General features: G+C 40.3%; 3 protein-coding genes across 6 annotated transcripts; 1 reads left to right on the top strand and 2 right to left on the bottom strand.

Annotated features, from left to right (window-relative positions):
- Positions 1-691: 691 nt before the first annotated feature.
- Positions 692-12699, bottom strand: npy (neuropeptide Y). Its single transcript, XM_085396789.1, has 4 exons — positions 2492-12699; positions 2030-2217; positions 1084-1173; positions 692-994 (listed from the first exon to the last, which is right to left on the bottom strand). The coding sequence occupies exons 2-4, from the start codon at positions 2215-2217 to the stop codon at positions 973-975; spliced, it is 300 nt and encodes a 99-aa protein (XP_085252915.1). The 5' UTR covers positions 2492-12699; the 3' UTR covers positions 692-972.
- A 9-nt stretch (positions 12700-12708) lies between these two features.
- fam221a (family with sequence similarity 221 member A) lies at positions 12709-18179 on the bottom strand. The gene is made up of 6 exons (XM_085396783.1): positions 18018-18179; positions 17654-17827; positions 17386-17576; positions 17207-17280; positions 16949-17081; positions 12709-16411 (listed from the first exon to the last, which is right to left on the bottom strand). Exons 1-6 carry the CDS (start codon positions 18167-18169, stop codon positions 16308-16310), a joined length of 828 nt encoding a protein of 275 aa, XP_085252909.1. The 5' UTR covers positions 18170-18179; the 3' UTR covers positions 12709-16307.
- On the top strand, positions 17316-22805 carry ccdc126 (coiled-coil domain containing 126). 4 transcript variants are annotated; one of them, XM_085396785.1, is made up of 4 exons: positions 18445-18803; positions 20169-20247; positions 20514-21103; positions 21292-22805. In XM_085396785.1, exons 3-4 carry the CDS (start codon positions 20866-20868, stop codon positions 21534-21536), a joined length of 483 nt encoding a protein of 160 aa, XP_085252911.1. In that variant the 5' UTR covers positions 18445-18803; positions 20169-20247; positions 20514-20865; the 3' UTR covers positions 21537-22805. The 4 variants fall into 4 exon arrangements, with proteins under 4 accessions (XP_085252913.1, XP_085252911.1, XP_085252910.1 ...); XM_085396787.1 differs by lacking the exons at positions 18445-18803; positions 20169-20247 and adding an exon at positions 17316-17427; XM_085396784.1 differs by lacking the exon at positions 20169-20247.
- The last annotated feature ends 544 nt before the right edge of the window (positions 22806-23349 follow it).

Below are 23349 nucleotides of genomic sequence, written 5' to 3' on the forward strand. Positions count from 1 at the left end.
AAGCAGGGCGTAGATTTAACGTCTTCACTCTGAGGCCTGCTGCTAACTGGTGAAAAACTAGTTTTGAAATGTTTTGAAATGTTGAGCAACCACTCTGAACTGAACTCACTCGCTGGTCCTGTTTGAACAGTTCTCCTTCAGTGTATTTCAGAGGATTGCGTATCTGCAGTGCCTCTTCACGACTTAATTTGTACTCTCAGATCTGATTGGGTGTCAGGCTGTGGCACCTAACCGCTCGGATAATTGCAATAGTGCTCCTGGAAATTACCCCCCCCACACACACACACAACACAACACCACCTCCACTATGTAGTTTGAGATGATGTACTTATATGTGCGGCCACAAGAGAGCGCCATTAGCCATTCAATTTTGAATTCAACTGGACTGTGCGTGCTTAACTCGGTTTAACTCGCTTCCCTGCCCAATTACCCTGTCTCATAGAGCTTCACCAGCTGCTACAGTAACTGGAAGACAAGGTGTGGCACAGCAAGTCCGAACCCGATCTCTTCATGGGTGACAAACAGTTTCTGATGATCAGCTTTGAAAACAAGACCTCCCTTAAAGCCCTCATTAAAGCCCTCTGATTACTTTTTGCAAATAATATACAACACTGTCATCGTGTCACTCGTCAAACAGATACCAGGGGATGCCTTTGTTCAAACAGTGAATCTTTAATAGCACAAATATACAATACAATCAGCAGACCCCCCCTCCTCCACTTTACGATCATGTTGCACAGATGACGACTCAGAATCAAGTATTTACAGTTTTATGGCACAGACTTCAAGCAGTGTTGGGTGTGGCTGATGCGTAAGGAAGAGGGGTTGGATATATACGTTGCGGCTCATGGAGGCGAAAGGAGGGCAGAGGCGTGGTGTTCGTTTGGTGTAGGACGTAAGTGACGGACATGTAGAGGTCAGAATGTCAGCGCTGGCGGGACAGCAGTGAGCGAGACGAGAGGGATGGCAGCATCACCACAGTGATGGGTCATATCTGGAGACACGGAGAAAGAGAGAGACAGAGAGGTGTAAAGATCGAGATACAAATACAACGACAGAAAAGTTGCGCCTTTAAACGCATACCTTGACTGTGGAAGCGTGTCTGTGCTTTCCTTCAGCAGCAGCTCTGAGACCAGTGTGTCCAGAATCTCAGGACTGGATCTCTTCCCATACCTGGAGCAGAGCGAGATGGAAAGAAGGAATTAAAAAGGGCGAGCTTAAAAATGAATAACAATAAATATAAATTTCTTTGTCCAATTACGAGCGAACAACTCTAAGTCATATCTCGCTGTGTCCTTGAGTCATATGTCCAGTCATGAGCTGAGAGAAATCTGTGCAGAATCAGACCCAGCAGGCTCAGATAGGAGTTCCATCGCAGGTGGTCACATTTGCCTGAAAAGATAAGACGTGACGGCGCATTTGTCCCTCTGGGTGGCTTAACGCCTGCAGAGGTATCCAGCCCACTGACAGCTGAAAGCCAAGAACAGCGGGTGACTTGCCACTGCACGGTGACAGTCTGGACTTTCTTTTCTTTTTCTTTCTTTCTTCCTTCCTTTCTTAAAAAAAAAAATCAGTGGTAAATGGGCAGCAGGCGATATCTGCTCTGTCACAAGAGAGAACGAATAATCTACAAGACCTGCAAGGTTCAGATAACTCCAACAAGTAAAATTCCACCGGACTGCCAGCTTATAGCCTCCTGGCTTTGAATGACATGACAAGCACTGTCAGAAAAACTCAGTTTCCTTACTGATCAGTTTGACCAGTTGGAAGATACCAGAGAAATAGAAGAAAAAAAAAAGACGTGTTATTGCCTTTACCCGTGTAACTTATGGCATTTCAGCCCAGGGTATAACAACGTTTTGAGATAAAATGAAATAGTCCCACTAAAATAGATTTATTAAAAATTATTTTATAAAAAATAAAAGAACAGTGGGGGCAGCATTTGAAGAGGAAAGAAATAATGAGTAAACAATAAGTACTCTGTTATGTTCAATTCTATTCTATTGGGAGGTTTAATTAGTCCGCCCACCTCTGTCTTGTAATGAGGTTGATGTAATGTCTCAGGGCTGAGTAGTACTTGGCCAGCTCCTCCGCGGGGGCGTCCTCCCCGGGGTTCTCTGGTTTCACCGGGTATGCCTCCGTCAAGGCGCCCAAGCAGACCAGCGCCCACAGCAGGAACCCCAGAGTCCCCAGCCAGCTTACCAAGTTAGGATGCATCTGGCAGAGTGAAGTACAGAACAGTTAATTAACATCAGTGGACACCTGTTATGCTGTGCTGTAAATTTCTTGGATTTGTCATTTATTCTGGATAAATTTCTTTCTGAAAACAAACAAAGCATTTTTTTTATTTTTATTTTTTACTGCAAACAAGGTTAGTATTCCAGAAACCAGGACTTTCATGGCATACCCAGTAGATACGCATTAGAAGTGCTACGGAGAGACTTTAAAAAGCTGAAATAATATCATGTCAACCTAATATTTACATACTTACTTTCCCCAAGGGTTAGAGCGAGATCTGCGCGCTGTCCTGTGGCGTCTCCTTTTCTCTTCTGAGCGCTTGGTGCGCGCGGCGGTTTATATGTGTGCGCCAGACGCGTTGCAGAAAAGCGCGTCAGAGCAGCGCTATCTTTGCCTTTCTTCGCGTGAACGTCACCGCTGATGCTGTCATTAGCGCGAGTGTTTTTTTATATTGAGTATTTGAAGCTCTTCCCATTAGTTTAATAGATGCAAAATAACAACGGAAAGTAGAAACAGAGTGCGTTAATAACAAGCAGTTTTAGGGATGGTTTTTCCAGACTTTAGCCAACCCTGGTGATACGATGGTATTTTATAATCCAAACCAATTAAGACAAGTCATGTCTATGAAGGAGCATAACATAATTATTGCTACAGGATAATTAAATTCTAAAAGGTCCACAGCAAGTGCACAGTTACGCATCTAATGGACAATTTTCCTATTGGAAATATGCTTGGATTATCTTGACTTGTTATTAATGTAACAATATTTTTATTGCACACACACACACACACACACACACACACACACACACACACACACACACACACACACACACACACACACACACACACACACACAGAGCTGCATTTAAACACACACTGTCACACAGACAGGCTGATACACACGTCAGCTCCTCTGTGGAGGAAGAAGGTAAACAATTTCACAATCAAGTAGTTATTCTTCTACATAATGAGATCAATAATCCCATTTGAAGTCACAAAAGAGTGGCAGTAATGCAACACTGTGGGCGAACTTCAAATGATTCCTCTATAGAAGGCCTCCTCACGAAAGAAACTCCTGTGACGGCGCCCTCGGCTGATCTGGAATAAAAAGACCTCAAACCGACTCACATGTGCATGAGCGCCATTTGACTGAATCAGTCCACTAATTTCATTTTGCCGTTATTCCCTCAGATGAAATGAGACTGTGACTCTCAACGTGAACAAAAGCCCTAAATGTGAATGTCACGACACGTCAGCCAAAGAAGAGCCCAATCTCCAAGGAACCCACTTAATAAGAAAACCCAAATAGCACTTCAAATGAATCTGTATCACCGAGTGCTTCATTTACCTCCCATTCATAATCCTTTTGTATACCAGCCCGCAGCCGTATAATCTGTCAAAATCAGTATTCTTCAGCAGTGCTGCTTTTTTAAGTTGCGCAGAGGATGCGTTAAGAGGTTTTTGTGTAACACAGGATGCTAAGAGGGGAGATGAGGGATGGGGCACAAGTGAGAGAGTGTGGAGCACAGAGTCATGACCAAATCGTCATGATCGCAGGCAGGAATGAGAACTTTCAGTCCTCCTCAGGGCATGCGTGCGCGCAAAGAGAGCACTTCATCAGGTATAACAACGTTTTCAAGGAAACAGCTTGCACGTATACGTAGGTGTCTGACTTGTGTGAGTGGAGCAGATGTCTAAAGCACTCCGACAAAGTTGAGAGGTCAAATAGTGTCTGCTTGATTAAAAAGGCGGGGGGTGGACTTTTAAGTTTTTGACCCGATAATGGCACTAGATAAAACGTTAAAGGAACTAAAACATCTCACCGCTAATGGTGGCACTAAAGGAAAAAGCCAGGGCATCACCTTGATAGAGATTAGTCATCTAGGATCCGTGCATGCCTGTGAAAAAGTTTGCTGATCCATCCAGCAGGTGTTTAGAAAGTGTACAGCTCCGAAGAGAAAACGCAGGCTTCCTGGCGATGCTTACAGATGAAGTCATGGGATCACTCATCCACTGGGAAACATGACTGTGTGATCATGAATTCACTGGATGCAATGTTGTTGAGATCTTTCAGTTTGCACCAAAGTGAATTAGAGCCAATCAGTACATTTCCATACAAAGATGTGGAGCATTCAGCATTTGCTCCTGTACTATATTGTACTTTTAGAGGTCTCTGGGGTCATACCATGTGAGGTACTGCTGTTGTACCCTGGACAGGGTGTAGTTATATGTATGGTTTAGTTTTTACAGAGAGAAGTCTTGGTCTTCAGGTGACATTTTTCTATTTTATTCTCTTATTTCTTAATGAGGTACATGGGCTTCCATTAGTTTAGCTTTTTGATTAATTCAGAACAGGATTGGCATTTTGTAAAGCATTTCTTAGTCTTGTTTGGCCCTTAGAAAGGTACATGTAGTTACCTTTAGGTCCAATCAGGGGGGAATATTCATGTGGATTGTTCCTCTAGGGACAGAAATTGACTTTTAGTGTGGCTTATATTTTTGAGAGCATTAAACAGCAACTCAAAAATATTCCTATGCAGGCCTAAAATTTGAACCCAAAGAACTTCCTTTGAGGCAGTGGATGAATCCCAAACTAAATATGCCTGTCAGACAGTGGATTAGGAGACACGCGCAGACAAATCGGTGTCTTTAGGGATACCTTTGAGCTTTTGAAACAGCACGCATCCTTGCCAGCAAGAGTCAAAGAGCCTTTAGACATATAGAAAGAGAAGCTCGGTAGATAAACTCAGGGAAAATATAACAAGTGGCGAATAGCACACCACTACATGAAGTCCCCCTCTGCTGCTTGATTGAAAGCTGGATGGAAATGCAATGCAGTTTAAGTGAATCAGAGACATTAATTGTGAGAAAACTCTGCAGTGCAATTCACACTGGACAGGTTTGATGGGTGTAAAAGGGTGCTATTGTAAATCACTGTCAAAAGTATTTATTAATACACAGGTGAAAATAGTCCCCAACAAATGCACTTAGTCCTGCTTGAACTTTTCTTCTAGATATCCATTTAAAAAAACAAAAGGGCTATGTCTTTAATTCATTATTTAAAGACTATTTTTTTAACAGTAAGAACAATATATAACACCACCAGCCTTATCATTTTACATCTAAGGTGAGACAGGGGATCAAAAATAATCAGCTAACAAGTATGCAATTAGGAGACATTTTGCCAGTGACATCTTTGCTTATTTGCGGCTTCTTTCTTACTGCACATACAGAGGATTAGTCTGTGCTTGGGGTTATAACAGTCTCATCCAGTGTTCTGTTCATTAAATATTCACATCATGATCTATAATTAAAAAAGCTCTGACAACCAGGTCAGATATTGGAGGAAATCTGGTGAATTTCTGTACATCACAAAAGAGGAAAAGGAAGAGGACGAGGGCACCGTTCTTCAAACTCAGGGGGAGAAAAATGGTTAAGTGACAGGGCTAAGAGAGTTCAGGGGAAATGTGATCATTCTTTTATGTTAGCATCAGCACTAATAATATCAGTGCTATTAGAAAGATGGCTACCAATCAGCCTAATACAGTCCCAGTTATGCTGGCTAATTAGACAAATTAAAAAAATACCTGCAATTAAGTTAACAATGATGTATCAATGCAGCACCTTTAAGGTAACCGCTGCAGAAAATAATTTAATGAAGAGCTGGCATTATCAGAAATCGGCTCTGTGGAGACCGACTCCTTCAGAGAGCAAGCTGTTTAAATGCAAATTTGTTTTCTCCTCCTCTCATCAGCCTCCTGGTTTGTACAATAAGTTCTCTCCCGGGATTTGTAGAGATGAAAAGGCTCGCAATTTTCGGCTGCTCTGAATGACACTTTTCAAATTTACAGTGTGTACGAGCGCACGAGGAAACAGAGACAAGCAGGCTATGTGCGTCGTCTCTGTCAGGCAGTTGCATGCAAACAGGCCAAATCCCATTGCAGCTTTGTGCTTTCTTTGGCTATAACGGCATTTTTACATACAACTCTGACATCTAAATTGCTGCTTTTGACTACACTATTGTGCAATGGTGACTTGTGGTAAGCAAGCACTACTATTACTTAGATAGGGCACGGCAGCTCCCGGTTTAGCTGCAAACTGAAGGTGATTTGAGCGCCATTGCAGAGGATTGTGGTTTGTCATCGATTAAATAAACCAAGGCACTGGATTAGCGACTTTAACAAAGTCTGATTGTTGCTTATATAGCTCTGCTTCATCATAATAACAATTGACTTACATTAGGTGACATTTAAGTTAACAATAGTTTTACAGAAAGATTTCTGCTGAACAAACTTCATAGAAGCATATCCACAAATGGTTCTTCTTTGTCTTGGCTTTGACATTAACTGACAGTCTTTGTAGGCAATTATGCAACATCTCAAAGAAACCTAAGCTTCTCCTCTACTTTCAGATCACAGAAAATACAATACTGACAACCCTCATAGAGGAAACATTAATTTCTTCTTCTGTTTATTCATTTCTTCTTCTCCTTATTAAACACCCACTGCTTTAAGAGTCAAACTGCTTTCACTCATTTTAATTTACCTGTCTTAACCTTGTCTGTCAGCGCTCCTTGCTGTCTCCTCTGATCTGTGTGAGTATGCGTCTGTATCTGTATGGGTGTTTGCAAGTGTGTCTCATCTGCTTCTGGGGTGAAAGCAGCACCAGTGTCATGTCAAGAGAAGCATCATATAAGGTCTTTTGAGAGACAGATGAACAGAAGGTCACGCTAGCAAGCTGTGACAGGTTGGTTCGGCTCAGGTGTGCAGGTGGGAGTCCTGAGCTTTTATATTAGGAAACCTGATGAAACCTGTAACACGTCAAAGGGCCCTAAACTTTAGTTTAATAAATGTTACGACCTGTGTAAGACCACGGCAGTCTGTGTGCGTCACTGTTATGTCTGCTGTCACATTGAATTGAATTTATCTGAGTCATTTTGGCGAGGTTTTAATTTTTTTTTGAGTGGCAGAGTGACAAAAAATAACCTTAAACAACAATTAAAATTGATTCTTTTAATTCTTTTAAAACGTATGTATTTAAACACAAGACACACAATCAAATGAATGACGTCACAATTTCCAAATCATAACTATTTAACATATTAGTATGTCTACTGAATACATTGACAGTACTTATCCATCCATTTATTATACTGTAGCTGTAAATATATGTTAAAATATTTTACCAACTTATTAGATACCATATAGAAGACGCCTGGTAATAGTGTGTAAACAATGCATTAGTAGGCAAAGCATCAAGAGAATGTGCTGCATTCATGACGTTCACATTCACTGTGAATCAGCCACTGACTATGCCCCGATACTTATTTTGTACATTAAAAGCATCTGCAGATTTAATGTTATTATTAGGGTAGCATAATGCATGGTTAGGCTACTGTGAATACAGATGTTCACACTAAAACAGTGGGAATTTTTTTTACAACAAGTGCAATATTATAAGTAAAACTGCTTATAAAGATGTTTGAGTTTAAGTGCTGTTTCTTGCATAATTTATTTACTTAGGATTAATGATACAAAATAGTACTGCACTTTAAGAGGCTTAAAATTGGGCTAAGTCTTAAGACAAGGGAGATATTATTCTCATCTAGGCTAAATGTTTTGACCTCTTATAATGGCAAATGCGTAATGTGCTTTAAAATGAACTGCTGCGGGAAACATGCTTGTTTCCTTTGTTGCTTCTTAAATAGGAAGATCCCACAGCTGTCTATTAAATGTAAATCCATGTAAAGCTAGGCTGGTTAGCTTAGCTTAGTCTCTGTTCAAAGGCAGCAAATCCACTAAAGCTCACTAATTAACCCATTATATCTCATTTATTTAATTAAAGAGTGTTTTACTGTATATGCAGAGTTTGAGCTGAGCACAAACACACAAGCACAGGCCCACAGAGAGGGTCACAGCACTTGTTGTTAGCCAGTGTACAGCTAATGTTTAACATAGTTGTTACATTGGTTGTTTAAGATGATTACAAATGGCCAAAAAGGGTGGATTCACACCAATAACAAGGTCAAGAAACATTTTACAAGAGAAAATACAATCACTAGTAATTCATCAGCGTGTCAGATAGGTGTTTTCCAGTCTTCCTAGTTTTTATGCTAAGCTAATTAGCTGATGCAAGGCAACCCTATACTTAACTGAGAGATCTGAGGATAAATGGGACATTTCCCAAAATTGAAATGTATTCTCTGCGTACTATCTTTAAAATTAAGACTAGATTCAATCATCTGACACAGATTTTAGATTTGTGATCGTTAATTGCATGCTAATATATGCTGTCTTTCATGTTTTTATTTTTTGATATTTTGTTGTTTTGTGTTTTCTTATTGTACTATGAAATTTCATGCTGTAATTTTATGTACTGTTGTAAATATGTATTTGGTTTTTGGACCAAATTGTTGTACATTACCTGATGGTTTATTAAATTTATTATTGTTTTTGTCTGACCTGCCAGGGAGTACAGACAAAAAGTAGGTTTTTGGTTTTCTCGCATATTTACTTTACGCTGTCCCTTTAAAATAAATAAATTCATATATATAGGCATCAGTTAAGTTGTCAAAATCTGCTGCTAGGCTTTTAACATGCAGCAAAAGGAGTAACTACATTACATCAGTCCATGCAGGCCAGTTAACTGTTAGTTTTAGAATTGATTTCAAGATTTTACTGCTGCTTTTATTAAGTGCTACAGGTTCAGACTCCAGCCTATATCTGTGAGATGCTGACATAAACCTGCACTGGTCCCAACTAAAAGTCTTGGAGCATTTGAAGTTCAGGCCCCACAGATGTGGAATATTCTGGAGGCAGATCTTAGGTGGGCAAACTCTGTAACCTCTTTCAAATCTGAACTTTAAAAATGCATATTTGTTGCTTTTATTATTATTAGGTGCTTTGTAACTTTTATTTACTTTTATTAAGTGCTATATAAACACAAACAGTGTAAAGTCAATGGATTTTCTTTTTGTGCGTGTATAATTTACCTGACTTTAAGAGAAAAAAGAGCTACAGTTTTGTGGAAACTCTCAATCAAGAGAAAGGACAAGAGTGAGTCTACAGCGAACCTTAGGCTCTGTCCTGCCTTGACAGCTATAATTTTAGATATTTTATATTCTGGGCCTCCTGTTACTTTACATTGTTACTGAAAAACAAATTGTGGAAACCCTACTGTCCTTTATCATTGACTTATAGCTTTCATGGTATCCTAGCATTTATAAGTGCCTCATTGCTAGGTTGAATCAATAACAGCAACACTAGTAACACTAATTCATCTCTATCACTGGCTACTTTGTGTATTTGTTTAAACTCATATGAACTCCATCAGTGTTCATATATTTATGAATGAGTGTGTGGGTGTGTGTAGCTGCTTGTGTGTAAACACGTGCTAGCCAAACAATCATTAGTTATACAATACCTTTGACTCTGTTATCACAGTGTCTTACGAAAAAGCAAAATCCATTTCTCTCACCTCACTCGCCACCCCCCTCCCGAGTCTGTCGACACAGGAGGAGATCGAAGCACAGCATCTATGAAGTCAATTTCCCACTGTTTCTACCACAAAAGAGAGGAAACACACACATCAATGCCTTAGATTCATGAAATTCTGATTTTTTTTTTCATTCCTCTTACACATTACTCTGTTTTCTTCAAGTAAGAACAGAAAAAAGCTCTTCAGATTCTTTTGGTAATCAGGAGAGGATTCATGGAAAAAGACTGGCCTGCCACACTGAAAGTCTTGGGTTGAAGATGTTAGAAAATAATTTAGTAATCAGATTATTAATGAATAACTAAAATGGTAAACTAGGGAACTATAGATCTCACTACATATCCATAAACATAATATCATACTAATAATACTGTATGTTTGTGTAGTAGTAGGTCTACATTAAATTGGACTCTCACATTATGGGACATTCCAACCATTAGATTTGGTGAGAGTAAATTGTCACATGCTAGATAAGGAGGACCATTATGTTAATCATTTACTCATGAATTATATATTATTTATTATATAAATATATTTAATATGTAATTGAACAATGTAAATCTTGTTTGTGCATTGTGGATGCAAAAGTGGAACAAGTGAAAATCATTTCCGTGCTCTGTATTGGAAGTGAACTGCACTGTACCTTTTAAATAAATAAACAAACTGAAATTGAAATACTTATGTTATGATTTAGCATTTTTCTCTTCAGTTTTGGGCAGCACAATGGTGTGGTGGTTAGCCTCAAAGCCAGAAGGCCAGTATAGTTACAAAACCATAAACTGTGTGTGAAAGGTAGAAGTAGCCCCTGGTCTGTAACATGAAGCCACTTTGAAAAAGCTTTAAACCTGCATTTTTACTAATGGCCAGCAGGGGGCAACTCTTCTGTTACAAAAATCCTGGTTATGTGGAAGTCTATGAGAAAATCACCTTACTGCTCATTTGATTTGTGTTCAGTAAGTATCTCATAATGAGTTTATAGTTCCAATCACTAGTTTAAAATCTTCCACAACATGATGTGATATTCATTGAGTAAATGTAAAGTAAAACAGGTAATAAAGCAGGTCATTCGTGCCAGCATGCTAATTACTAGTATGATTGCCAAGATGCTAATGTATAGGTGTGCCCTTACATCCTGCAGTTTCTCAGCCAGATCTTGACAGTATTTGTTTCTTTTATTACCTCTGGTCACCTCTGGTTTTTCTGAAAGTCAACACAGGAAGAGCCAAGACGCAACCTTGGATATACACATGCATTCATTCAATTTATTGTTTATGTCAAAAAGCCATGATTTTAGCTAATAAATAGCAGTACACATAGGCTGTCTTCCTCCTTTCATCCTCAACTGATTGTGGCAGATGGCTGGCCTTCCTAAGCCTGGTTCTGCCAGAGATTTCTTTCCTGCTAAAAGTGCAGGTCATGCACTTTCTATGCAGCAAGTTAAATAAGAAATATCCATTGCAATAATTTGAAAACATGCCACATTAATTAATTTTCCCAAATATTTTGCACGGTACTGTTTTACACCCTTTGTAAAGTGGTTATAATAGACTCTCTCTGAGTTCTTAGCATCATTTTGGGAATTCTCTTCAAAATTGTATCCCTAGATTCTAACTTAGCATGTAAGTGTTTTTTTTAATGATGTGTCAGAACCTATCTGTTGTGTTTCTCTGTGCCTCTGCATGAATATTTTTTACCCCTCTGTCTGTGGGGAAATTGCAGGAAGAGTTCTTTACCTCCAGTTAATTCAGTCTTTGTTTACGATAACTGTCACACGGGTAATTAAGTGTCTTCTTGCGCAGTAATTGCCAATTTAATCTTCCGTTCTTGTCTCTTGATTTGTTGCGTCGAATCTGTCAGTCAAGCAGGGCGTGGTTTCCATGGGGATGAGTCAAGTGTAGTAGTCATTCCCCTCAACAGGTTTCTGAACTAAATTACCTGTGGCCTCCTTAACGAGGTTGCTATGGAAAGGCAATTACACTAAATAGTAATCGTGCCAGACTAATTCGTCAGGCCTTTACCTCTTAAATTAATAGGTTTTTCACCTCTTGCTCTGCCTCACCCCATCCCACTCTGCGATAAGCAAACACTGTAAATAGGTAAAGTTTTTCTAAGAATGCTTGATTCTCTTCTAAGTAGCAAAGGAGAAACACGATTAATATTTTGAAGTGTGTAAACAGCTGTGCATGCTTTATTTAGCCTGATACCATGGGCATTGTTTACTCTGAATCTGAAGTTTCAGCTTTGAGATTTCAGATTCCTCTTGGTTCCTTTTTAAACACTCGCCCGCTGAGACCCAGGTGCATCCATGTCGTCCTTCGAGCACAGACCAACATTCTTTCCCCCACGACCACCTGCTCAGCTCACTAACTCGCACAAACACATGCCAAGTTCCCTCAGGTAATGCCAACATTACAACACAGGTGACTTGAAATTCACTGGGCACCGCCAATGTGGATGCTGATCCAGTTTGACTTGCGATCATCAGAGTAGGAACATCTGTGTGGGAGTAAATCCTCATTTGGAGCCTCATTAATTGTGTTTCTAGGTTGAAGACGTTTGAAAGTGGGCTGTCAGTGAAGAATACATGACCCGCTTCTATCGTCATTCACTGGATGGATTAAATCAACTCTCATCATTCCTGATCTACCGTGAGGAATGGGATTAATCAATCGGAGACAGTACATCTATCTGCAAATTAAAAACTGCGCTCATCAGTGAGCACGTAGCGCCGTGATTCTGCTGTTATTTTAGTGATGTGTTGAGTGGGTGGCTTCTTCGCAACAAGAAAACGTCAGTCATAAATGGCTCACATGCGTAAACTGACCAGTTTTATAACTAAATGTTAGAGTGACTATTCATTGCCATAAGATTTTTAGGAATTAAACTTTAAGGACCACTAGTTCATAGAAAATATATTTCTGGAAGTGGAAAACATTCAATATAACTTCCAATCTTCCCAGAACTGAACATCCCAGGAAATTCACCCCAAGGGCCAACCATGCAACGCTCAGAAAAATTGTAAAAGAAAATCCAAGAGCTCGAGCTCAGACTCTACAGCTCTCAATTAGATGCTAACATTTGTGACAATAATCTTTGGCCTTTGTGTCACTTTGGAGAAAACCAAACACACCTACTGTCAGCACGGTGGTGGAGGGAAGATGACTTTGGCTTGTTTTGCAGCCACGGGACCTTGGCAGCTTGTCATCCCTGAGTTGACCATGAACTCCTCTGTATACTAAAAAGGCCATAGCTAAAGAAAATGGACAATGATTCCAAGTACAGCTGCAAATCTACAACAGAATGAATGGGGGGGGGGGGAAAAGTCAAGATCCTGCAGTAGTCCAGTAAAAAGTTCAGGTCTGAACCTGAGTGAAATGCATTGGACCTTGAAAGAGCTATGTATATACAAATGTCCATAAACCTCCTTGAGCTGAAGCAACATTGTAAGGCACAATTTAAGAGAGCAATCAAGACACACAGAAAACAATGACCTTAAATTCTTCAAACAAAGAAGAACCACCCATGAGAAAACTTTCTTTTTCACATGACTATAAAATGGCTATAGATGTGAATGTGAGCAAGAATGGTCGTAACCCTCAACTTGTTGGCCCTGTGATAGATCAGCGACCTGTCCAGGGTGCATCCTTCCTTTCCTCTTATGACAGCTGGCATAGGTTTTAGGCCCCCATGACCCTGAATAGGAAAACTGGAAGAAGATAGACGGGTGGAAAAGTTTAGGAAAAAAGATAGCTGGTGAACAGGTTCCAAATCTTAGAAAAATGTTATGATGGTGATTGAGTAAAACTCAAAATGATAGCTGAGCAGGTTTTAATTTAGTCTTGTATTTTTCATCTTTGGTTTGCTGTTACAAATGTCTTCAGTCTCTCACTCGTGTAGATGATGAGTGGCTCTTGAGAAAGCTGCCAGGGCTGCTTGATTATGGAAAAAACAAAACAAAACTTAATAGCACTTATTTTGCCCACTGCTGAGATCACAGTTGTTTAATACAATTACACACAGACTTTAGGAAAATTGTAGTCTTATATACTTTAAAAAGGTTGACCTTTGGATTAATTTGAGTTTAAATAACTTTAATAATAATTCAACTGAAGATGACTAAATAAATAATTTAGTCATTCAGGGCGATCGTGGCTCAAGAGTTCGTCTTGTAATCGGAAGGTTACCGGTTCGAGCCCCGGCTCGGACCGTCTCGGTCATTGTGTGCAAGGCACTTCACCTACCGTCTACTGGTGATGGCCAGAGGGGCTGATATGGCAGCCTCGCTTCTGTCAGTCTGCCCCAGGGGAGCTGTGGCTACAACTGTAGCTTGCCTCCACCAGTGTGAGAGTGAATGAATAGTGGAATTGTAAAGCGCTTTGAGGGTCTCGAAAAGCGCTATATAAATGCAATCCATTATTATACATCATATCTTAATTTTTACCATCATAGTCACACTTGTGAGTTTCAGCAGAGACGCCAAATAAAGAGGACCGTGGTTTATGCATCATGGCAGCACAAACAGCATTATAAAACAGACAACATCTACTTGATAAAGCATTGTTTCGTCTTCTTAAAAGTTCACAAAAACAGTGTGTCAAAATCTGGATCATCGTAATAATGTTGCCAGTGGTTCCCCCACTCAGCTCTTTGACTGAACCGATATACTGTATTGTCAGTAATTGTTCAGTTGCATGGTGGGATTTAGTCACAGCTTTTGCTGACAGCTGATTATATCACTTTGTCACGACACTGACAAAGACATACTTTTCAGTGAAAGCTGAAATGATTTCACTTTGAACCAAGCTGCTTGTTCTTCAACTCTGAAAAAGGCATACCTTTGCAGTCCAATGACATTTTTTTAACCTTAGTCTTGCTTCTGCACACATGGTAGATTTTAAATCAAACAATCAACATGTGATGTGCAGATTTTCGAAGTTTCAGATTTTTAATTCAGGGGGTTTAACAAAAGTAGTGCATCAACTGATTGTAAATTACAGCCATAGCATATGCAGAGAAATGAGGGTGTGACTGTATGCAGATAGTATGCACAGTGCAGGCTGCAAACATAGCCTGTGGATTCCTTAATCTAAATATAGCAGTAAGCGGTTTACACATTCACCTAATAAGCGGGAAATCTCTGGTTCGATCCCAAGGGGAGACACAAATCCCTTTGGGGTTACATCAGGAAGGCCAACCTACGGTAAAAAATCTGCCGAATCAAACATGCGAGCTACCCCTGTGGCGACCTCTTGTGAATAAGACTGCAGCTTAAAGTAGCTTTCTACAGGACTATACTGTGTGCACAGATGCAGCCAAATACTGCAAAACTGGAACACCATGTCAAAGTGCAAATGGATAATGACCCAAAGAATACTGCAAGAGCAACCGAAGAGTTTCACAATGCACAGAAATGGGATATTCTTCAATGACTAAGCCAGTCATCCAATCTGAGCCCAACAGAGTGTGTTTTATAGTTTCTGAAGACCAAACTCAAAGCACATACACCCAAAAGCAGCAACAGAAGGTCACTGAGCATCTCATGCAGGAAAAAGAGCATTTGATGATCTCCATGGGTTCTAGACTTCAGGCAGTCACTGACTGCGCAGGATTTTCACAGAAGTATTAAAAATAACCTATTTCAAATTATGCTGGTTTTGTTAGGGTCCCTGGGTCGTCGACCCAGTGTTTTGTGTTCTTGGTTCTTTGATTTTGTTATTTCATTATATTCTAGCTTTGCTTTATGGGTTTTAGGATTATTCTTAGTTTAGGTTCTCTGGGTGGGGTTTGGTTAGAGTTTTAGTGTTCTGGTTTTCTGTCTGTGTTCCATAGTTGCTGTCTCCCCTGTCTGCAGTATCCCCACGTCCAGTCAGTGTCTGTGTCTGCCCTGGTCCCACGTCTCTGTTCCCTTTGTTATAGTGCTTGCCTGTGAGTCTGTGTTATGTTTCCTGTTTTACTTTGAAAGTCCATGTCTCATGTTAATGTGTCTGGTTTTGCTTCCCCTTGTCTCGTTAGGCCTGATTTGCCCCAGCTGTGTTTCCCTCCTGTTGCCCATTCCCTGATTGCTCCCTCTATGTATTTAAGCCCTGTGTTTCAGTTTGTCAGTGTCATGATCTACTCGTATCTTGCTGTGTGTGCTGTCTGCGTAGGTGTATTTTGTAGTCTCAGTTTTGTTACACTTTTGAGTTCAGCATTAAAGCTGTGCTGAACGTTTGTCTCCGGAGTCTGCACTTTGGGTCCTTTTCCTGCCTGCATACAGTCGTTTCATAACAGGTTTATCTAATTACGCCTCTGTAAATGGGGGATAGTGTATAAAAATGGCTGTAATTCTTACAATGCTTACTCACTGCCTGCAATCCACATACAATCCGCATTTCGCCACACCCCCATTTAGTTATACAGCTGTAATTCTTAATCAGTCAATGCAGGACTTTTGTTAAACCCTTGAATTAAAGCTTTTTTCTTTTATCTAAAATCTCCCAAAAATGACAACAATTTCAGCATTGTCCAAATATGTATGTATTGAGTATTTCATATTCATTATCCTATGGATACACACAAACCGATGTTGTATTTTATTGTTTGTTGGTCCCTCTCTTACAGAGAGCAAACCTTGATGCTTTAGCTGATGTTTGGTTGGTCTTTAATGCCGAGCAGCTCTGCTGAGGGCTTTCTTGATCTAAAAAAAAATACAGCAGAGAGTATGGAAATCATGTATGGAAGGAGGTGTCATTGCAAAATATATGCAAAATTATGGAGTAATCAGTCCACTGCATAAAGTTTGAATCTTTTTTACACACTGTACTATAATCAAAAGAAAGACATATATTTTTGTGTCCACACAGCTGTACTCCAAATCGAGATAACCACACACAGTCTTTACTCTACACTTTTCACTTTTCATGAACAAATCGCAGCACTGCAGGTTTCTTCGTTTCAACACTGACACTCCACTGCACTTTGCTGCCCTCCTATGTGCTTTAATGGAACTAACAGTACATACAGTTGAATGCATCCAAAAACACCCTAGCAAAGGCTGGATCACCAAATCCCTCACTCTATAATTCAAAGAGCCTGAGATTAAAAAAAAAAAGGGCTTTAATGGTCTTAGTGCTTATAGGGTGTTGGTGTTAAACCATACATGTGTAAAAACGGATCTCTACTTTTGCTTCCCTTGGAAGAAAGACAAAAAGGTTATATGCAGTTATAGTCTTACCTGAGCCACTGATTTCCAAAGCTAGGTAACCATCAATCAAGGAGCTGAACCCTGTCAGCCCACCCATGGCAGCATAAGGGACATCCCTGCCCACAGGCTGACCGCGTGCCTGCCTCTCCAGTTTTGTCTCAACCTGCCAAGAAGATAGAGCAAACACAATAAAGTTTTATTTGAAATTATGCAGAGTAATAGAAATCTAGATCTAGCATCTGCTTCTTTAACAAGAAGAAAACATGTTTGATGTTTGAGTTGTCTTACCAGAGTCTGGTGTTCAGAGCTGGGCTGGCCACACCCACAGGTGTAGGGACTCTGGAATCCAGAACAAGAACTGCCTGATAAAAAAGTCAGCAGAACAAGAGTCCACATAGGTGCTGGAGTTCACACTGAGTGGAGTAAACCTGTAATACAGTTTTAAAATGTAGTGATTTCAGACTCACAAGACTTGCACAAGTGGCCTGCTGCTTCACTGTGATGTTGAGGTAAGTGTTTACACCTGCAGCGCACAGGGTTTGGTCCAAGCCGAGGGACGTACTGGTAGGCAGGGCAGCAGCATCCCTTGACTCTGCATGGTAAGGCCAGGGGTCGCTCAGAGGGAACCACTTCCCAGTCTGTTTTATGTTGCTTGTACCTGGATTACATTTCATTACTGAGCATGTGCAAGAGAGAAGGATGTCTGAGTGTGTGAGTTATAAAGGAATGTGTTACCTATGTGCACAGAAGCACTGTGTTTCTGGGCCAATCAGCTTACAGTCAATACCCCCAGGCACTCCATAGCTCACATATAACCGGTTTTTAAGTCGCTGAGAAAACATCTTCTTCCTGTATTCCTCATATTGCTCTGGAGTGAAGAGCTTTTCTCCATCATCATCACCCACAATCCTTCAGAAGACGAACCACCAATAGGAATAATATTACATACAGTTAAATCTATTTATATTCCTTGTTTTCCTATAATACGAGCTTATCTAAGTGTAATAGCATAGTCGCTATGTTAACTTTGGCAAAAGCTGTCACGTGACGGTGACTGAAAACCCAAAACCATCAGTCAAAAGACACTCGCCAAACAAACCTTCTGTATTCCCAGTAGTCATCAACTGCTTTTAAAGCGGATTGATCGAGATCTATTTTCTCCATGTTGTTAGAGGGTTTAACTTGTAGCTGTAGCTCGCTCCTTGCACAGTAGCTACTCTTTGTGTTTACAACCAGTTTTAAAATTGCCATGGAGATGGTTTTAGACTTCCCTCTAATGGGCGCAGGGTGAACTACACACACGCGCACACAAAGCAATGACGGATTTGTGGCTTGCTATCGTCGTGAACGTTACAATATGCCGTATGATTTCTTTTTTACGGAATAAACTCATTGTTACTTAAAGGTTTCCCCTTAAATAATACTCGTAGATAAACGAAAGTAATTCAATAAAATATTTGGTTAGAGGCGATACACCACGATAAGTAGGGTATGAATACATTTCCCATAATTCAATAGCACTGACGCATGCACGAGACGTCCAGTGGAACCATGACATTCAGCGCAGTTGCATGCTTGGAATTTAGCTGCCGACTTTTGCATACAGAGACCCCGTCGGTTTTTCGAGGCTGTGTCGGAAGGCGGCGGAATGACTTTGAGCCGGAAAAGACACCTTCACTCGAAGTTCGGTAGCTAACTTTTCGTTAACGGAAACAAAGGGAGGGTGCCGTTCACAACACAGCAACAACAGCCCTGGGTTGCCAAACAACAAGCATCATTCAGTGTCAGCCACCGGTAGCCGCTGGAGCTCACAGTCGCCTCGTCACTGCCTATCTGCAGCCTGCAAATTTCCGCTTCAGTTCAAGTTAGTTTCCCAGATAACACGGTGGGTTGAAATGTGTGTTTTTTGAAAGGTTTTGGGACACGAAAAAGGTTTACCTTCCCTTTTCGCTGTTGACTGTATGGTTTCAGTGCTGGCGAGCAGAAATGTCGAGCTAACGTGAAATATCGACAGAGTTGGAAACCGCTTCAGTGACTGTTAAGTAGTTAAAAACAAATGTCCCGAAATGCCTATCAGAAACGAAGCACACGTGTGGTTTGGATTCGTTTTCAGTGCTGGGTTGGATAATCTACTTTAAACATGTTTATTTTATATTCTGCTAGGTGATAAACAGGTTCAGTAAGTTCTGTATTTTGTTTTTTTGTAAAACCCAAGCACTGTTGACAGTTCGGTATTGCGCACCTGTCGCCCAATTGAACCATTTGCTGACCCTGCCAGTTGTTTGCCTGTGCAGATGACATGCGACAGCTGTTGTGGTCAATATTTAACTTCTGGGATAGATGTGAATGGCTGGTAAGGAGTCCGATAAGCCATGCGCCCGATTAGGCACGCTGTGTTAAACAGTCCTCTAACCAGGTGGAAGATTATTTGTCTGAAACGTTTGTGTTTCCATGAAATTATGGTCCGGTCATGACAAGAGTCTCACTTCCTGACTTACTTATACCGTTACTTTAAGAATTTCTTCCTAGTTGAGTTTGTATTTGCTGATAACTGGTTTTGCCCAGGTCACAGAAAGGACATGTTTGCGTGTATGAGAAGCATCACTTAACAGATTGTGTTACTCATCTTTTCATAATTTATCTGCTCAATCACCATCTCCTCTCCAGCCTCACAAAAAGAAGTGACACTCCCTCACCCAAGAGATTTTTCAGAAAATGAACCTGGTGACAAAGTTGTGAAAGCTGAGAAATTGTCTAATGTGCTTTGACTGTGCACAGTGCGCTTGCAGATTATTTGTCACTATTGTGCCCATTGTGGGATTGGGGTATGAATGCCCTCTGTCTGTTTCTCTCTCCCCTATTTGGAGCTGCAAAGTAGGTACGGTGAAATCTAAACTAGTAATCAGGTTTCTGGGCTAAGAGGGCTGAAAGAGATTTGTAGCTTAGTGTTTGTAACCAAAAGCAGTAAAAGGGGGAAAATGTCACTAGTAACAACAAGGTATTTCAGGAAACCTTGCTATTAATGATAAGATAGATGTGATAATTCACATGAGGTTGTGCTTTCATTAACTCACCCAGAAATACTCATTCTGTGTTTAAAAACATTGTGAGCCCTTACAAATTTAGAGGATGAACAAAAATGAGACTGCAATGGGTTTAAGCTTTTTTTCTTTTAATCATGACATTGCAGCACTGCAAAAAAAAAAAAAAAAATCCATCTCATCCATTTTCTTCTGCTCATCCTTATTAGGGTCGTGGGGGGCTGGAGGCTATTCCAGCTACCATAGGGCATGAGATGGTGTACACCCTGGGGAGGTCGCCAGTCTGAAGCAAGGCTAACACACAGAGAGAGAGAGAGAGAGAGAATCAGTCACACTCACATTAACACCTGTGTATAATTTAGAATCACAAGTTAACCTTATCTCACTAACTGCATGTCTTTGGATTGTGGGAGGGAGTTTTGCTGCAGTGTTTAAAGTAATTGTTTTGTCAGATTTTTCATTGCATCCCTAATGTAAGCATGTTTTTCCTTCTATATTAATGTTGTTATTTCTGTCTGTTGTCTTCTTTTTCTTGTTCTTGTTTGTTTTTAAAGCATTTTCAGCCATGTCTGCTGATCCCCTGCCTAAAAACCCAGTCTGCATTGGTGATTTGGTCTCACACATCTTGCAACCCAAGCACCTTTCCAAACACCCCTGAGTGCCGATGTCTGTGGCTACACTTCTTGGCTTCTGCTGTTACTCCAGACTTCTTCATATCCCCTCACGATGAGCAGGATGTGCAGCAGACTTTGACAGCTTTGACCTCTGTTTGACTAAGGACAGCAGGATTTGTTTCCTGCAGGAACTGCTACGTTGTCAAGCTGATTGTTTAAAAATTCAAAGAACTCAAGACCTTCAGCCTCAGACCGGGCATTCATAGCCACCTTTCCCCTTCACCACAGTACCATGCTGGCTGCACTACTGCGTAGGAACATGTCTCAGAAGCTGAGTATGCTACTCCTGGCATTTGGCCTGGCATGGGGACTTATGCTGCTGAGGTACACTGTGCAGCAGCCTCGCCATCAGAGCAGTGCAGAGTTGCGTGAGAAGATACTGGAGCTAAGCCGGCGATATGTCAAAGTGCTGACAGAAGAGAACCAGAATGCACCAGGTGGGCCACAAGGAACCTCCATGGCAGGATATGGTAAGAATTTAGAAAAATTCAGAAGTGGTGCAATATTACCATACTTTTTAAATGGAAAGTATGATGATATTGCACCATATTTTACTAATACCTACATGACAAGTGTGTCTCATAGTTGCAAGAAAAGCAGCCTCAAGGACTGATTTTTTTCCCCCTTCTGTCTTTTTCTCTGTACTTTACTCAAATAGCTGACCTGAAGAGGACTATAGCTGTGTTACTGGATGACATTCTGACACGGCTTGTAAAACTGGAGGGGAAAATTGAACTGGTGGTCAATTCCTCCTCTACAAACAGCTCCCACACAGCAGGGGGCCTGCTTGCATCTGCTCCTGTAGCCCTGCAGAAACCTGTGAAGCAGCAGGAGAAACCTGGAAGTCACCCAGGGACATATCGCCTTCATCCACACATACCTAATAGGGCCCGACCACATTAAGAAGGCCAAATATTATATCTTTTTTTTTTTTTTTTGTTAAATAAGCACACCAAGTTTTACATCTTTCATTGCTAATGAAGCAACATCAGATAAATAAAGAGCTGCAGGGATTCTTATGGATGCCCAGAAGCTTAAGTTATGGAATGTGTCTCAGAAATATTCATCCAACTCAGAAGAAAGAGGACCTCTTTAGTCTCTCAATGCTGATATTTATTTCATTTTTTTGTACCAATACTTCCAGCACATCTTTTTCTTGTTTTGTATTTCCATTGCTGAAACTATTATGCCTATTTTTTCAAATGTAAGGTGACTGTTTAAGTATATGCCAAAAGCAGATGCTTGAAACTGTTCCTGAATTCTAAATGCTTAATCATAAAACCAGCTTAAAATGCTCCCATCGCCAACAAGTTACAGTACTACTTCAACATATCAAAATGCTGTACATGTATGATAGCTTAGAATACAGTTTTAGTTTTTTGCTGCCACGATTGCTAAGAACTAAAGAACTTGAAGATTCTTCCTTTAGCTTACAGCTAATGAGGTTTTAAGGCAAAATTAACTAGGTAGTTTTCTTGTAACAAAAAATCCAAAGAATATTATTTGCACTCCATGTGAAGGCAATATAAATGTGTATGTGCTGTTGCTGTGAGACGTATGGAGAATATCATGGGATGATGCCTATTTGCCGCTGTAAATGCGTGCGAGTGTGTGTGCTTGCTCTGTCTCACTTCAAATCCAGTAGCTCAAAGAGACTGAATGTATATGCAGTGAGTTTTTAGCCCACTAATGCTGTTAGGATAAGTGACTCACTGCTTACACATATTCATGGTGCACTGTGATTATAGAAACCTTTTAAAATTAAATCATCTGCATTGGACCTGTGCTCTTAGCATAGTTAACACTGGTTTGTCCACCAAGAAAGAAAAACTTGTTGGTCGTTATATTGGATTTGCAACATTTTTATCAACATTTCTTCCTTTTTTTTGGCAGGAGGGGGATTATACAAAACACAGCATGAGTGGCAGAATAAAAGTGAGGAAAAATAAGGCAGTTAAAGCAGCTTTGTTTCAGCTTAACAGTATGTGGCGATCACAGGACTAAATAATCGAGTAGTGGCGCGACCTTAATTTGCTACATGATGCAATGAAGTAAAAATGATAAGGTGGTGACCTGATGGGAGATGTCTTTACTCACACAACCCTATTTTCCAAAAAAAAAAAAAAAAAACCCAAACTGTAAAATAACTGATTTAAAAAAAAAAAAAAATTTAAGCAGTAGCAGCATGCTTCCCAGAAAGCCTAGTCCAACACTAAAAGAAAAATGCAGTTTAGTCCAGTACTAGGTATAATGCATGTCTGGGAATCTTTATTTAAATACAACAAAAAGAGCACTACTATTTGTTCATGTTTTTATTGAGAAGTAGAATAAAAACTTCACCATCTTCCAATGTGTATGAAGAAGGAAAGAAGACACAACTCCAGGAGCATAATGTAGAAAACAACTTTGTTGCTAACCCGTGGACTTTATTTTATGACCTCAAGCTAAAGTGTCACACTGCAGGAATAAAGTTGCTTAATATTTAACTGCAGCTGGACGTTTGTCTTTTTTGTAACTTGTATTTGGTGGAGCTTTTTTTTTTTCTTTTTTAGGAAATGGGGTTGTAAAGTGTGATTTAGACTTCTGCGGAAAATCTGGCACAACTGACTTTGCAACCGGGAGCTCCTAATACCTACACCGCAACCTTTGTCGCCATTCAAGTCGTTGACCTGTAGTTACGTTTGTCGTGAGGAGTACGTCAGGTTATACAGAAGGT

The sequence above is a fragment of the Rhamphochromis longiceps genome, linkage group LG22 (genome assembly GCF_057381845.1).
Source record: "Rhamphochromis longiceps isolate RC_006_pf linkage group LG22, R_longiceps_female_GT1.1, whole genome shotgun sequence".
Classification (NCBI taxonomy): domain Eukaryota; kingdom Metazoa; phylum Chordata; class Actinopteri; order Cichliformes; family Cichlidae; genus Rhamphochromis; species Rhamphochromis longiceps.

What these genes read in the sequence shown, in the direction of transcription:
- npy (XM_085396789.1), bottom strand. Translation starts at nt 2,217, where the DNA reads ATGCATCCTAACTTGGTAAGCTGGCTGGGGACTCTGGGGTTCCTGCTG. An exon ending in AACCTCATTACAAGACAGAG is followed by an intron (nt 1,174 to 2,029) that starts GTGGGCGGACTA and finishes GCTCTGCTCCAG; the next exon opens with GTATGGGAAGAGATCCAGTC. An exon ending in GACACGCTTCCACAGTCAAG is followed by an intron (nt 995 to 1,083) that starts GTATGCGTTTAA and finishes CCGTGTCTCCAG; the next exon opens with ATATGACCCATCACTGTGGT.
- fam221a (XM_085396783.1), bottom strand. Translation starts at nt 18,169, where the DNA reads ATGGCAATTTTAAAACTGGTTGTAAACACAAAGAGTAGCTACTGTGCA. An exon ending in GACTACTGGGAATACAGAAG is followed by an intron (nt 17,828 to 18,017) that starts GTTTGTTTGGCG and finishes CGTCTTCTGAAG; the next exon opens with GATTGTGGGTGATGATGATG. An exon ending in GCTCTGAACACCAGACTCTG is followed by an intron (nt 17,082 to 17,206) that starts GTAAGACAACTC and finishes TCTTCTTGGCAG; the next exon opens with GTTGAGACAAAACTGGAGAG.
- ccdc126 (XM_085396787.1), top strand. Translation starts at nt 20,866, where the DNA reads ATGCTGGCTGCACTACTGCGTAGGAACATGTCTCAGAAGCTGAGTATG. An exon ending in AACCTCCATGGCAGGATATG is followed by an intron (nt 21,104 to 21,291) that starts GTAAGAATTTAG and finishes TTACTCAAATAG; the next exon opens with CTGACCTGAAGAGGACTATA.